The 15,118-nt window shown below is 41.5% G+C and overlaps 3 protein-coding genes across 4 annotated transcripts in view; 1 reads left to right on the top strand and 2 right to left on the bottom strand.

Annotated features, from left to right (window-relative positions):
* LOC135538483 (zinc finger protein ZFP2-like) overlaps positions 1-15,118 on the top strand; it is a 120,846-nt gene that overhangs the window by 27,695 nt on the left and 78,033 nt on the right. The window lies entirely within an intron of this gene.
* LOC135538482 (zinc finger protein 723-like) lies at positions 3,083-4,458 on the bottom strand (the record flags this gene model as incomplete). Its single annotated transcript, XM_064964372.1, has 1 exon — positions 3,083-4,458. A coding segment is annotated over one exon (582 nt), but the record flags the coding sequence as incomplete, so codon positions are not given.
* Positions 4,450-12,674, bottom strand: LOC135538481 (uncharacterized). 2 transcript variants are annotated; one of them, XM_064964370.1, is made up of 4 exons: positions 12,038-12,654; positions 11,571-11,668; positions 11,141-11,319; positions 4,450-4,563 (listed from the first exon to the last, which is right to left on the bottom strand). In XM_064964370.1, the coding sequence occupies exons 1-4, from the start codon at positions 12,387-12,389 to the stop codon at positions 4,488-4,490; spliced, it is 705 nt and encodes a 234-aa protein (XP_064820442.1). In that variant the 5' UTR covers positions 12,390-12,654; the 3' UTR covers positions 4,450-4,487. The 2 variants fall into 2 exon arrangements, with proteins under 2 accessions (XP_064820442.1, XP_064820443.1); XM_064964371.1 differs by lacking the exon at positions 4,450-4,563 and adding an exon at positions 6,883-7,305 and having other exon boundaries at positions 12,038-12,674.

Here is a 15,118-nt window from a genome sequence, read left to right as displayed (position 1 = left end):
TTCTGTCATCAGCTGCTAACACCAGTTTTGCACCTTTGTCCTTGAGAGACTGGATGACGTCTTCCTGCTCCCTCTTCCAGAGTGAGAACACTGATGGCTCAACATGGTTTTCTGAGAGACTGGATGAAGGCATCCTGCTCCCTCTTCCATAGTGGGAACACTGATGGCTCAACATGGGCTTCCTGGTTATGAAAGAAAGTGTGGTGGTCAATGGTAGCCACTCCCATTGTTTGAAGCAGTTGTAGTCTTTGTTGGCATGTATCCAGACCCCAGAATGGTAGTAGAAAGGAGCCTGTTCCCCGCATGCTTCCTCACAATCATTGTCTGGATCGACCCCTCCCCCACCTGACCACAGGACCAGTATTGCTGTCTGATCTTCATTCCTACAGTCTTCATCACCGCCCCTGGAGTCTCTTCACTGTCTGATCTTCATTCCTACAGTCTTCATCACCGCCCCTGGAGTCTCTTCACTGTCTGATCTTCATTCCTACAGTCTTCATCACCACCCCTGGAGTCTCTTCACTGTCTGATCTTCATTCCTGCAGTCTTCATCACCGCCCCTGGAGTCTCTTCACTGTCTGATTCTTCCTTCATCACCATCCCTGGAGTCCAGCCTTCATCACCTGATCCCCTGGAGCCTTCATCACCACCCCTCTTCACTGAGTAAGTATAGATAGTGTAAGAAACCTCTCCCATTCTACTTGTCTATTATCTTTGTTTAGAAATAGTCATTTGTGTGACCTACTGATTTTCCCTACAATTCATTTTAAGGATTTAGAAATATAGAAATGGTAGAACGAGGAATGTCTGGAATAAAAATATATACAGTTGGTTTACAATATATATGATGGTGTGTCTAGACATTATGGACAGTATATGAATATAAAAGGTGTGTACAGTAGTAGTTATATAGGATGAGCCTTGACTAGAATACAGGGTGGAGTACTGGGTGGTTGACAGCTAGTAACTCTGACTAAAGTTTAGGGCAGGGTACTGGGCGGAGGCCGGCTAGAGGTGACTATTTAACAGTCTGATGACCTGGAGATAGACCACACATTAACCACACAATAAGTATTGTGGTGTCAGCATCATGTTATGGGTATGCTTGTCACCGGCAGGGACTGGTGAGTTTGTCAGGATCAAAAGAAATATGAGGAGCAAAGTGTAGACTTTGTATAAGCACTGTTCAGCCTTAACTGTGGAGTGACCCCAGGAAATCGGATATCAGCCAACTCAGTGACAACTACAGAACACAACAATGTATAGTTTACACAAATATTAGTCTCTTAGCTGTTATCGCAGGACTTTGACTGTGGTACATCACCTCCCCAGTCAACCTATTGTGTGTATTGAACATTCATAACATTCATATTGAATCAACCTATTGTGTGTACATTCATATTGGACAGCCTTACCTAGTAGCACCACCACCCATCAGCCCATTCTCTTCTTGATGTCAAAGCTGCAGTGTATTGTTGCTATTGGAGTTTATGATTAATAATCATATTTACTTCAAGACACACTAAGATGTCACCATACTATTCATTTAAAGCCCCTCTGTCAGATATAAATCATCAGAGTGGGAAACCAACTGACATGGAAACAATGGAGCAAATGTATCACTATCAGAGGGGTGTATTATGACATCAGATAGAACTAGTCAGACATTCCAAATATCACTTGATTATCAGAGGGGTGTATTATGACATCATATAGAACTACTCAGACATTCCAAATCAGGCTTCATCCATATCATGAAGGTGGATATTGATCCAACCATTTCTAAAGTAATGACCGGGCTGACGGAAACAGGATATGCCTGAACAATTTTATAAAAGCCGACAAACTATATGTTAGTTTGTTTGACATGGTGGGGACTTTTGTGTCAGTAAAAATGTATAAGTGAGAAATGGAGGTGGAAACTCCTTTATGAGCAAATATTTATATAATAACCATCACATCTTAGTTAACTTGGAGTCACGTGATGATATGTTGTGTGGTCCTACCACTACGACTTGGGAACCCATGTAGTTTATTAGGCTACAGATGAAATAAGTTATGAACTTCACAGGGTGGTGAAAGTGCACATGATGAGCTTGAAGCTCCTTTCCAATACATTTTGATGGTCTTATTCTGGTGACATGATGATCGATGCTTGGCTGCCATTGACAAATAAAATAATATCGCTCTCATCCATAATAATCTCATCATGTAGGTAGCCTACCAACACTGTATCTATGAGCTGGTATGGCTACAGTGCACGGGACAAGATAATTTTTGCTATATAATGCAACAGTTTTGTAAACCATCAGTAGAGTTGAAAATGCGATGGAAACCATTGGGAATTTAACAGCAAAAGTTATTTATTTGTCACGCAAAGCCTTTAATCTGCATTAAGTCAGTTTGATAGAAACATTTCTGGTGGGAAAATGTATATATTGTTTTATGCAGATTTTTGAATATTCACATGAATATCTGTCTCAAATTACATGGAGATTTAGCTACTAAGGTGGATATCGATCCAACACCTGCTGCTTATTCAAACCAGCCCACTGGGCACAGACATCAGTTCAACATGTAGTTTCTATTTACATTTCTATGAGTGGTCAACTAAAGTGAATTCAACATGAAATCAACACAAAATGTCACCTGTCACTGAATTTAGGTTGCAAGTTGGGTGAAACACAAAATGTTACCTGTCATTGGATTTAGGTTGCAAGTTGGGTGAAACACAAAATTTTACCTGTCATTGGATATCGGTTGCTGGTTGAGTGAAACACAAAATGTTACCAGTCATTGGATTTAGGTTGCTGGTTGAGTGAAACACAAAATGTTACCAGTCATTGGATATCGGTTGCTGGTTGAGTGAAACACAAAATGTTACCAGTCATTGGATTTAGGTTGCTGGTTGGGTGAAACACAAAATGTTACCTGTGGAAACAATGTTTATTCAACCAGTGGGAGGCTTGTAAATTCCCCCAGGAAAGTGGAATGAGGAACTCTTCTTTGAGACAATGATAAACAGCAATCCTTGGGAGAGCTGTGGTGGATATTATACAATAAGGATCTGCTGGAGTCCAAGTCAAACCAAGATTCTTTATTTCTGAGCTCAAAGAGAATAACAGAGTTACACAGCGCAGTGTAGACAGTCTGAATTCCTGAAGTATTGAGTGATTAGCACATATCTTTATAGTTTCCTGTTCCTGGGAGGGACTTTATTCATACAAGGACACAGGTGCAGCTGGTCTGCAACACAGGATGATACTCCCAAGAACAGGAGATTATAATAGGACAGTTTCACAAGGTTAGTCACATACTCAGTTATGTGGACACACAAACAATTAACATTTTCCATTACAGAGTCTGAACATTTTCATTGAATTAAATCATCAGTGGGCCAACAATGCAAATGTCAACAATGGAACTAATGCATCACATCCAAATATCACTTGATTATCTGTAGTGCTGGAGGAATGACACACCCAGATAAACACACACAAAGAGTTTTAAAAAAGGACAGTTTAAAAGAAGAAACCTGATCTTCTTTATATTCAAACTGACAGAGTTCATACTCACTTCATGTTTTCTAATAAAAACAAACAAATATATGTTTGAGTATACCCTGTACCATTTAATTTAATCTGGTAAAGACAGGTAAACACATTGTCAGTCAACAATATAAGACAACGGGAGCACTGTGTATGTTCTCTGATGAATTTTAAGTCAATGAGATGTGAAATATTAATATACAAGTAATTATTCTCTCCTGTGTGGATTCTCTCATGACATTTAAGTGACTGTGATGAGTAATATGTTTTCCCACAGTCTGGGCTTTTGTAAGCATTCTCCGCCCTGTGTGCAGTCTCATCTGTTCCTTCAGGCTTCCGAAATGGGCAAACGCTTTGCACCCTGGGAGCAGTGATAAGGCTTCTCCCCTGTGTGTATTCTCTCATGTTGTTTCAGATGACAAGGCCGTTTGAAACTCTTTCCACACTTGGAGCAGTGGTACGGCTTCTCTCCTGTGTGTATTCTCTCATGTCGCTTCAAATGCCCTGACTGGTTGAAACACTTTCCACACTGGGAGCAGTGGTATGGTTTCTCCCCTGTGTGTATTCTCTCATGTTGTTTCAGGTTCCTTAAAACGTTAAAACTATTTCCACATTGGGAGCAGTGGTAAGGCTTCTCCCCTGTGTGTATTATCTCATGTCGTTTCAGGGTCATTAAAACGTTAAAATTCTTTCCACATTGGGAGCAGTGGTAAGGCTTCTCCCCTGTGTGTATTCTCTCATGTCGCTTCAGCTGCCCTGACTGGTTGAAACACTTTCCACACCTGGAGCAGTGGTATGGTTTCTCCTCTGTGTGTATTCTCTCATGTTGTTTCAGGTTCCCTAATTTGTTAAAATTCTTTCCACATTGGGAGCAGTGGTAAGGCTTCTCCCCTGTGTGTATTTTCTCGTGTCAGGGCCCATAACCTGTTCCAACCCTTTCTACAGTGGGAGCACTGTTGTCGTCTTGCTGGTTTGGACGTCCCTGGCTCTGGATCCTCTGTGTCTGGTCTTTCTCCTGCCAAATATACTGTGTTATTTTTAAATAGAGACCCGAATGAAAACTCCACATGATCAAACAACCTTGCTACGAGGGTAAATCCTAAATCAGATCTCTCAACCTGAGGCCGGTTTTAACAATCTTAGTGTGATTTTAAAACCAATGTAGAGCTTCCTAGTAATTATTGCTATGTTTACATTACTTAACAGCAATCCTTGGGAGAGTTGTGGTGGATATTATAAAATAATGATCTGCTGGAGTCCAAGTCAAACCAAGATTCTTTATTTCTGAGCTCAGAGAGAATAACAGAGTTACACAGTGCAGTGTAGACAGTCTGAATTCCTGAAGCATTGAGTGATTAGCACATATCTTTATAGTTTCCTGTTCCTGGGAGGGACTTTATTCATGGAATGACACACCCAGATAAACACAAACATAGAGTTTAAAAAAGGACCATTTAGACAAGGAACCTGATCTACTTTATATTAAAACTGACAGCCTCCATATTCAATTCATGTCTTCTAATGAGTATACTTTGTACCATTCAATTTGATATGGTATAAACAAGTAAACACATTCTCATTCAACAATATAAGACATTGATAGAACTGGGCATGTTCTCTGATGAATTGTAAGTTAATGTTATGTGAAATATAAATGAACACACTAGGATAAGTAATTACATGCCTTTTAAGTGACTGGGATGAGTAATATGTCTTCCCACAGTCTGAGCATGTGTAAGGCTTCTCCCTGTGTGTATTCGCTCATGAGCTTTCAGGCTTCCTAAGTGGCTATATCCATTTCCACACTGGATGCAGTGGTAAGGCTTCTCTCCTGTGTGCAGTCTCATGTGTTCATTCAGGTTTCCTAAGTGGCTAAATCTCTTTACACACTGGGAGCATTTGTAAGGCTTCTCACCTGTGTGGATTCGCTCATGCACTTTCAGGTGTCCTAATTCGCAACAACTATTTCCACACTGGGCGCAATGGTATGGCTTCTCCCCGGTGTGTATTCGCTCATGAGATTGCTGGTTCCCTAACAAGATAAAATGCTTTCCACACTGGGCGCAATGGAAAGGCTTCTCCCCTGTATGCATTCTCTCGTTTCTTTTCAGATTTCCTAAAAGGTTAAAACTCGTTCCACACAGGGTGCAATGGAAAGGCTTCGCTTCGGTGTGTATCCTCTCATGTCTTTTCAGGCTTCCTAACTTGGTAAACCTAGTTCCACAATGGTAGCAGTGGTAAGGCTTCTCCCCTGAGTGTATTCTCTCATGAGCTTTCAGGCTTCCTAACTTGGTAAAACTCTTTCCAATCTGGGAGCAGAGGTGTTGACTTGGTGGTTTCTCTTATTCCCCGAGTTTGGTTTTTCTCCTGCCAAAGGCAGTGTTTATTTAAAGAGAGCCCTGAATGAAACCACATGATAAAACCACCTTGCAATGAGGTTTAATCCAAATCAGATCCCTCAATAACCGGAAGCCATTTTTCAAACATTTCATAATTTAAAACAATCTTGGTGTGATTTTAAAGCAGATTATTATGTTGTAGAGCTTCCTAGTAATTTGTTTAGTTTACATTACTTACTCATTCTGTTTTAGAAGTCAGAAAACAAAAAACTAGACAGTTCTAGGACACTGAAGACACAGAAGTCGCTGGATTCCTATTGAGCAGGTGGATCTTAATATATAACCCTCATAGCTGTATGATACAGAATTTGACCTACACACTTCCTTAAACCTAAAATAAGTAGAGAAGTAATTTGGTGTGGAAGTCCAAAATATGTTTTACATTGGAGACAGACACAAAGCACATCAGTAACATCTCCCTGTTGTCTCAAGGGTTCGACACATTGCTGTTCACAAATCTTTAACATTTTGACTAATCACTAATGTCATGATATTTCGGGTAAAGTAAAAAGAATGAAATATTTGGGGCAGATTAAAATATATATTATTATAAACAACTTTTTGTTGGCAGGTAAGATAGGAGAGGTTAGTTAAGTAGTGGTTAGGCAGGTACTTTTAGGTAAGTTGGTTAGGCAGGTAAGATAGGAGAGGTTAGGTAAGTAGTGGTTAGGTTAGGAGAGGTTAGGTAAGTAGTGGTTAGGCAGGTAAGATAGGAGAGGTTAGGTAAGTAGTGGTTAGGTAAGATAGGAGAGGTTAGGTAAGTAGTGGTTAGGCAGGTAAGATAGGAGAGGTTAGGTAAGTAGTGGTTAGGCAGGTAAGATAGGAGAGGTTAGGTAAGTAGTGGTTAGGCAGGTAAGATAGGAGAGGTTAGGTAAGTAGTGGTTAGGCAGGTAAGATAGGAGGTTAGGTAAGTTAGGCAGGTAAGTAGTGGTTAGGCAGGTAAGATAGGAGAGGTTAGGTAAGTAGTGGTTAGGCAGGTAAGATAGGAGAGGTTAGGTAAGTAGTGGTTAGGCAGGTAAGATAGGAGAGGTTAGTTAAGTAGTGGTTAGGCAGGTAAGATAGGAGAGGTTAGGTAAGTAGTGGTTAGGCAGGTAAGATAGGAGAGGTTAGGTAAGTAGTGGTTAGGCAGGTAAGATAGGAGAGGGGGCATTGATACTTAATTTCTTTGCTTTGGTTCCATCCAGCCCCCTTTCCCCCATATTATGTGTGAAGGAATAAATTCCTAGTAAATGGTCAATTCTCTGCCTTTTGTCATCCTTACTCACAGCTACAGTCCCAGACCTCTTTCGCTTCACGTTGCGTTGTAGCAGGGTGTTGCGTTTCCTCCTCATAGAGGCGTAACAGTGATGTTAACGGACCTAAACCAGGGAATTTTTACTAAGATTAAATGTCAGGAATAAGATTAAATGTCAGGAATTGTGAAAAACTGAGTTTAAATGTATTTGGCTAAGTTGTATGTAAACTTCTGACCTCCACTGTATATAGTACCAGTCAAAAGTTGGACATACCTCCTCATTCAAGGGTTTTTCTTTTTTGCTATTTCCCACATTGTAGAATAATGGTGAAGACATCAAAACTATGAAGTAACACATACAGAATCATGTAGAAACCAAAAAAGTGTTAAGCAAATCAAAGTATATTTTATATTTGAGATTATTCAAAGTAGCCACCCTTTGCCTTGAGCTTTGCATGCTCTTGGCATTCTCTCAACCAGCTTCACCTGAAATGCTTTTTCTAACAGTCTTGAAGGAGTTCCTACATATGTTAAGCACTGGTTGCTTTCCTTCACTCTGCGGTCCAACTCATCCCAAACCATCTCAAATGGGTTAAGGTTGGGTGATTGTGGAGGCCAAGACATCTGATGCAGCATTCGATCACTCTCGTTGGTCAAATTGCCCTTACACAGCCTGGAGGTGTGTTTTGGGTCATTGTCCCATTGAAAAACAAATGATAGTCCCACTAAGCCAAAACCAGACAGGGTGGTGTATCGCTGTAGTAGCCAACCTGGTTAAGTGTACAATGAATTCTAAAAATCATTGACAGTGTCACCAGCAAAGCACCCCCACACCTCCTCCTCCATGCTTCACGGTGGGAACCACGCATGCAGAGATCATTCTACTCTGCGTCTCACAAAGACATGGCGGTTGGAACCCAAAATCGCAAATTTGGACTCATCAGACCCAAGGACAGATATCCACCGGTCTAATGTCCATTGCTCGAGTTTCTTGGCCCAAGCAAGTCTTCTTATTATTGGTGTCCTTTAGTAGTGGTTTCTTTGCAGCAATTTGACCATGAAGGCCTGATTCATGCAGTCTCCTCTGAACAGAATTGTTGTTGAGAAAGTGTCTGTTCCTTGAACTCTATGAAGCATTTATTTGGGCTGCAATTTCTGAGGCTGGTAACTCTGGTAACAAAATGATCCTTCGCAGCAGAGGTAACTCTGGGTCTTCCTTTCCTGTGGAGGTCCTCATGAGAGCCAGTTTCATCATAGCGCCTGATTGTTTTTGCGACTGTACTTGAAGAAACTTTCGAAGTCACTAATTTTCCTGATTGACCTTCATGTCTTAAAAGTAATGATGGACTGTCGTTTCTCTTTGCTTATTTGAGCTGTTCTTGCCATAATATGGACTTGGTCTTCTATACACCACCCTACCCTGTCACAACACAACTGATTGGCTCAAACGCATTAAGAAGGAAAGAAATTCCACAAATTACCAAGGCACATCTGTTAATTGAAATGCATTCCAGGTGACTTCCTCATGAAGCTCGTTGAGAGAAGGCCAAGAGTGTGCAAGGCAAAGGGTGGCTACTTTGAATAATTTGTTTAACACTTTTGGTTACTGTATGATTCCATAAGTGTTATTTCATAGTTTTGGATGTCTTCACTACTATTCTACAATTTATAAAATAGTAAAAACGAAGAAAAACCCTTGAATGAGTAGTTGTGTCCTAACTTTTGACTGGTACTGTATATGGACGATTCCATGGGAAAGTCAACCTGAACATGTGTAACGGAGGTGAGAACGTGCCGTAAACTCACTCCACAGGTTGAAACGTGACAGATGGAGCTGTCCAACTGGTACCTTTTCTATAGCTCCATCGGTTCATTGTCAAGGAGAGAGGTCACATGTGTTGAGAAGCAGAGGATCACTAGTTTGAGTCCAGTATGGGGACAGAGGAGGAAGCTAAACTGTAAGCAGCACACTGATGTCAGAAAAATTAGTAATTTCCAAATGAAGCCATGTTCTTTAAGGTCTATATAGTATATATATTAAACCATGTTCTTTAAGGTCTATATAGTATATATATTAAACCATGTTCTTTAAGGTCTATATAGTATATATATTAAACCATGTTCTTTAAGGTCTATATAGTATATATATTAAACCATGTTCTTTAAGGTCTATATGTTGGAGTTCAGGCTTCATTTCACCTGTTAAAATAGGAAATTGAATACATTTGATCCATTACAGAGACGAAGAACAAGTCTCACAAAAATTGCTTTTCATTTAATCATATTTCATAGCTTTTAGAAAAGAGCTTGTTTTACGGCGCTTGTTTTATTGCAATTTTTTAACAAGTCCTGTAGATCAGATGTTAATGAAGCAATACAGACCACATTGAAGTGTCTGGAGTTTAGTTTGCCTGTTCTACAGTCTGGTAAAGATACGGGGGTTGACTGTAACATCCATCATGATTTTAAGGAAATGGGGCAGGCAATGTAACATCCATCATGATTTTAAGGAAATGGGACAGGCAATGTAACATCCATCATGATTTTAAGGAAATGGGACAGGCAATGTAACATCCATCATGATTTTAAGGAAATGGGACAGGCAATGTGACATCCATCATGATTTTAAGGAAATGGGACAGGCAATGTGACATCCATCATGATTTTAAGGAAATGGGACAGGCAATGTAACATCCATCATGATTTTAAGGAAATGGGACAGGCGTGGTAACATCCATCATGATTTTAAGGAAATGGGACAGGCAATGTAACATCCATCATGATTTTAAGGAAATGGGACAGGCAATGTAACATCCATCATGATTTTAAGGAAATGGGACAGGCAATGTAACATCCATCATGATTTTAAGGAAATGGGACAGGCTATCTAACATCATCATGATTTTAAGGAAATGGGACAGGCGTGGTAACATCCATCATGATTTTAAGGAAATGGGACAGGCGTGAGTAACATCCATCATGATTTTAAAAATGGGACAGAACATGTAACATCCATCATGATTTTAAGGAAATGGGACAGGCAATGTAACATCCATCATGATTTTAGGGGGACAGGAATGTAACATTCATGATTTTAAGGAAATGGGACAGGCAATGTAACATCCATCATGATTTTAAGGAAATGGGACAGGCAATGGTCATCCATCATGATTTTAAGGAAATGGGACAGGAAGTGTTAAATCCATCATGATTTTAAGAAATAGGTTTGCAGTCTCATCAGCATGTCAACTGAATGGGTTTTGAACTTGGTTTAACTTCAAACATCCTTAATTTATTTACACTGTTTGTTTATTTAGAACCTAACACAACTAACAGAACTCTGTCTACTGTGGTGGAAATATACCTGGTAACAGATACCAGTCCATCTTCCTGTCAACTAACAGAACATGCTGGTTGTCCTGGTAACATACTAGATGGCAGATCTATTTAATTTGTTCAAACAAACTACAGCACTTAGTTAGGTGTGTTAAATCTGATCCTTTCTTCTCTGAGGTCAGATGACAGTTCCAAAGCCCAGTTGTTTTCCTGTAGTCCACCAGAGCACAGACAACCTTGGTCTACCATATGTAGGAGGAGACTCAGCCTTGGAAGTGTTAAATGCCAGCGCTGGTGTGAATAGGTTGCTTGTCTCATGCAGCTGTAAGACCCAATGGGTGATTTAAACTTGGTTTATGGATTACTAACCGTCACTGAGTTTATTTACTCTGTTTGTTTATTTAGAACCTAACACAACTAACAGAACTCTGTCTACTGTGGTGGAAATATACCTGGTAACAGATACCAGTCCATCTTCCTGTCAACTAACAGACCTGTATGCTGCAGACCAAGGTTGTCCAGACCAAGCTGTATGCTAGACCATACCAAGCTGTCATGCTAACAGACCTCTGCTGGTTGTCCTGGTAACATTTAATTTGTTCAAACTAAACTACAGCACTTACTTTGGTGTGTCAAATCTGATCCTTTCTTCTCTTCTCCTCCTCTCACAGTTCCACTCAGCCCCGTTGTTTTCCTGTAGTCCACCAGCAGCACAGACAACCTCTTCATACCCAGCAGTAAGCGTGCTACCGGGAGAGGCACGACACGGGGACTCCGGGAGGGAGGAAGGGCTAGCGTTGTCCTGGTAACCATAAAGAGGGGACACAGACACATATCATTATGGATGCTGATGTCACTGTTGTCATGAAGTGCTTTACAGAAACCCATCCCAGACCCAGAGAGAGCAAGCTGTATGCTAGACCAGACCAAGCTGTATGCTAGACCAGAGACCAGACAAGCTGTATGCTAGACCAGACCAAGCTGTATGCTAGACCAGACCAAGCTGTATGCTAGACCAGACCAAGCTGTATGCTAGACCAGACCAAGCTGTACCATCTGGTGTTCTGATCTGGAGAGACTCTTCTCTGTCTCGTCAGCATCAGGATGTTGTTGAGGCTCCCCAGAGGATCCACAATAGTCATGTCTCTCTCCTGTTTGAACGAGAACATCAAACAGATGGTGAACTTATTACCATCATCAATTATTACTGTCTATTACAGTCATAGGGTCTTATCAGAGGCATTAATATCTCTAAATTAATTGGATGCCTTTTGTGTCCCTTTGATATTTTAAGTATAAATTATGCTCCATTATTACATTTTGAAAGCCTGTTATATATAATTAAATCTCATTTAACAGTCCCAAAAATATATGTAGCAATGGCAGATTGACCCTTTAACAATTTATATAGTACTGAACATCGCATTGAAGTGAAGAACTTAAGTAGAATGCCCCTTAAAAACAACACATTAGTTCAACAACTGCATAGTTTGTGCCCCTGTTTTTAAGACAGTACTCACTGGTGTTAATCTGATATTCTGTCTCCTCCTCTTTCACTCCCAAAACGTCTTCCTCCTTCACCTCTACTGAGATAGAACCTTTTAGAGAGGAAGAGGATGCTTTCTCTTCTTTCCCTATAACAGCCTCTTCTTCCTCCTCTTCCATTCTGAAAGGTTCTTTCTCTCCTTTCACTGTAATATCCTCCTCCTCTTCGTCTTTCACGACAATGTAAAGCGCCAGAGCATCTTTCTCTCCTTCCACTGTAATATCCTCCTCTTCGTCTTTCACGACAATGTTCAGCGCCAGAGCTTCTTTCTCCGGACAGCAGACATCATCTTCTTCAGCAGGGGATGAGTAGTTTAATGAGCTCATGGTCAGGGATGTTAGCTAGCTAGTTAGCAAGCTAGTTAGCATTAGCCTAGTGCTAGGCTCAGAATCAATCTTTAACACATTTGCAACTTGAACAAGCAAATTAGGTTAAAGTTAACGTCAACTGAAATGTGTTTTATACACTGCGATTAGCTAATGTACATTAACATGTCCTAAAACGTCAATGTTTCAGTTTTACCTTGTCCAGCAAGCTATCGAGGTGGTTGAAATAGTATCCGTGTTGTTGTTCCCGAAGAAGCGTCCCGTCCAGTCCATTATACGTCACACAAGAAGCATCACCTGAAAGACGCCATCTGCTGACTGGAGTGGGTAACGCAGTTTGGAAACAATAGTCACGACACGTTGTATTGGAAAGAACGTCATAATTATTTAACAATGAGCTGAAATATTTTCTCTTACGTCTTACAACTAATACATTCCTGTACACAGACGTAGAAGCGTAATATGAATATGTAGATCATACTATTCCCTTAAAGCTACGCTACAAAGCCACAACAGGTGTAGACATTACCGTGAAATTCTTACTGACAAGCCCTTAACCAACAATGTAGTTAAGAAAAATAAGAGGTAAGAAAAAAGTTACACAATAAAAAAACTATACCGTGGCAACAGAGTCAATGTGGAGGTTATATACAGGAGGTACCAGTTTTATTTACTTATTTTTTATTTCACCTTTATTTAACCAGGTAGGCTAGTTGAGAACAAGTTCTCATTTACAACTGCGACCTGGCCAAGATAAAGCATAGCAGTGTGATCAGACAACACAGAGTTACACATGGAGTAAACAATTAACAAGTCAATAACACAGTAGAAAAAATGGGAGTCTATATACAATGTGTGCAAAAGGCATGAGGAGGTAGGCAAATAATTACAATATTGCAGATTAACACTGGAATGAAAAATGATCATGTACATGTAGAGATATTGGTGTGCAAAAGAGCAGAAAAGTAAATAAATAAAAACTGTGGGGATGAGGTAGGTGAAAATGGATGGGCTATTTACCAATAGATTCTGTACAGCTGCAGCGATCGGTTAGCTGCTCAGATAGCTGATGTTCGAAGTTGGTGAGGGAGATAAAGGTCTCCAACTTCAGCGATTTTTGCAGGCTTTATATAGTTCCAGTCACAGGCAGCAGAGTACTGGAACGAAAGGCAGCTGAATGAGGTGTTGGCTTTAGGGATGATCAGTGAGATACACCTGCTGGAGCGCGTGCTACAGATGGGTGTTGCCATACAGTGACCAGTGAACTGAGATAAGGCGGAGCTTTACCTAGCATGGCCTTGTAGACGACCTGGAGCCAGTGGGTCTTGCGAGAATATGTAGCGAGGGCCAGCCGACTCAGAGCATACAAGTCGCAGTGGTGGGTAGTATAAGGTGCTTTAGTGACAAAACGGATGGCACTGTGATAAACTGCATCCAGTTTGCTGAGAAGAGTGTTGGAAGCAATTTTGTAGATGACATCGCCGAAGTCGAGGATCGGTAGGATACTCAGTTTTACTAGGAGTAAGCTTGGGAGCGTGAGTGAAGGAGGCTTTGTTACGGAATAGAAAGCCGACTCTTGATTTGATTTTTGATTGGAGATGTTTGATATGGGTCTGGAAGGAGAGTTTGCAGTCCAGCCAGACACATTTACATTACATTTTACATTTAAGTCATTTAGCAGACGCTCTTATCCAGAGCGACTTACAAATTGGTGAATTCACCTTCTGACATCCAGTGGAACAGCCACTTTACAATAGTGCATCTAAATCATTTAAGGGGGGGTGAGAAGGATTACTTATCCTATCCTAGGTATTCCTTGAAGAGGTGGGGTTTCAGGTGTCTCCGGAAGGTGGTGATTGACTCTGCTGTCCTGGCGTCGTGAGGGAGTTTGTTCCACCATTGGGGGGCCAGAGCAGCAAACAGTTTTGACTGGGCTGAGCGGGAACTGTACTTCCTCAGTGGTAGGGAGGCGAGCAGGCCAGAGGTGGATGAACGCAGTGCCCTTGTTTGGGTGTAGGGCCTGATCAGAGCCTGGAGGTACTGGGTGCCAGTTCCCCTCACAGCTCCGTAGGCAAGCACCATGGTCTTGTAGTGGATGCGAGCTTCAACTGGAAGCCAGTGGAGAGAGCGGAGGATGTGGGGTGACGGGAGAGAACTTGGGAAGGTTGAACACCAGACGGGCTGCGGCGTTCTGGATGAGTTGTAGGGGTTTAGGCACAGGCAGGGAGCCCAGCCAACAGCGAGTTGCAGTAATCCAGACGGGAGATGACAAGTGCCTGGATTAGGACCTGCGCCGCTTCCTGTGTGAGGCAGGGTCGTACTCTGAGGATGTTGTAGAGCATGAACCTACAGGAACGGGCCACCGCCATGATGTTGGTTGAGAACGACAGGGTGTTGTCCAGGATCACGCCAAGGTTCTTAGCGCTCTGGGAGGAGGACACAATGGAGTTGTCAACCGTGATGGCGAGATCATGGACAGGGCAGTCCTTCCCCGGGAGGAAGAGTCAGCTCCGTCTTGCCGAGGTTCAGCTATGAGGTGGTGATCCGTCATCCACACTGATATGTCTGCCAGACATGCAGAGATGCGATATCGCCACCTGGTCATCAGAAGGGGGAAAGGAGAAGATTAATTGTGTGTCGTCTGCATAGCAATGATAGGAGAGACCATGTGAGGTTATGACAGAGCCAAGTGACTTGGTGTATAGCGAGAATAGGAGAGGGCCTAGAAC

This window comes from Oncorhynchus masou, unplaced genomic scaffold, assembly GCF_036934945.1.
Source record: "Oncorhynchus masou masou isolate Uvic2021 unplaced genomic scaffold, UVic_Omas_1.1 unplaced_scaffold_972, whole genome shotgun sequence".
NCBI classification, from domain to species: Eukaryota; Metazoa; Chordata; class Actinopteri; order Salmoniformes; family Salmonidae; genus Oncorhynchus; species Oncorhynchus masou.
The sequence above is the reverse complement of the archived record's forward strand: the minus strand, read 5'-3'. Positions and strand labels throughout refer to the sequence as shown.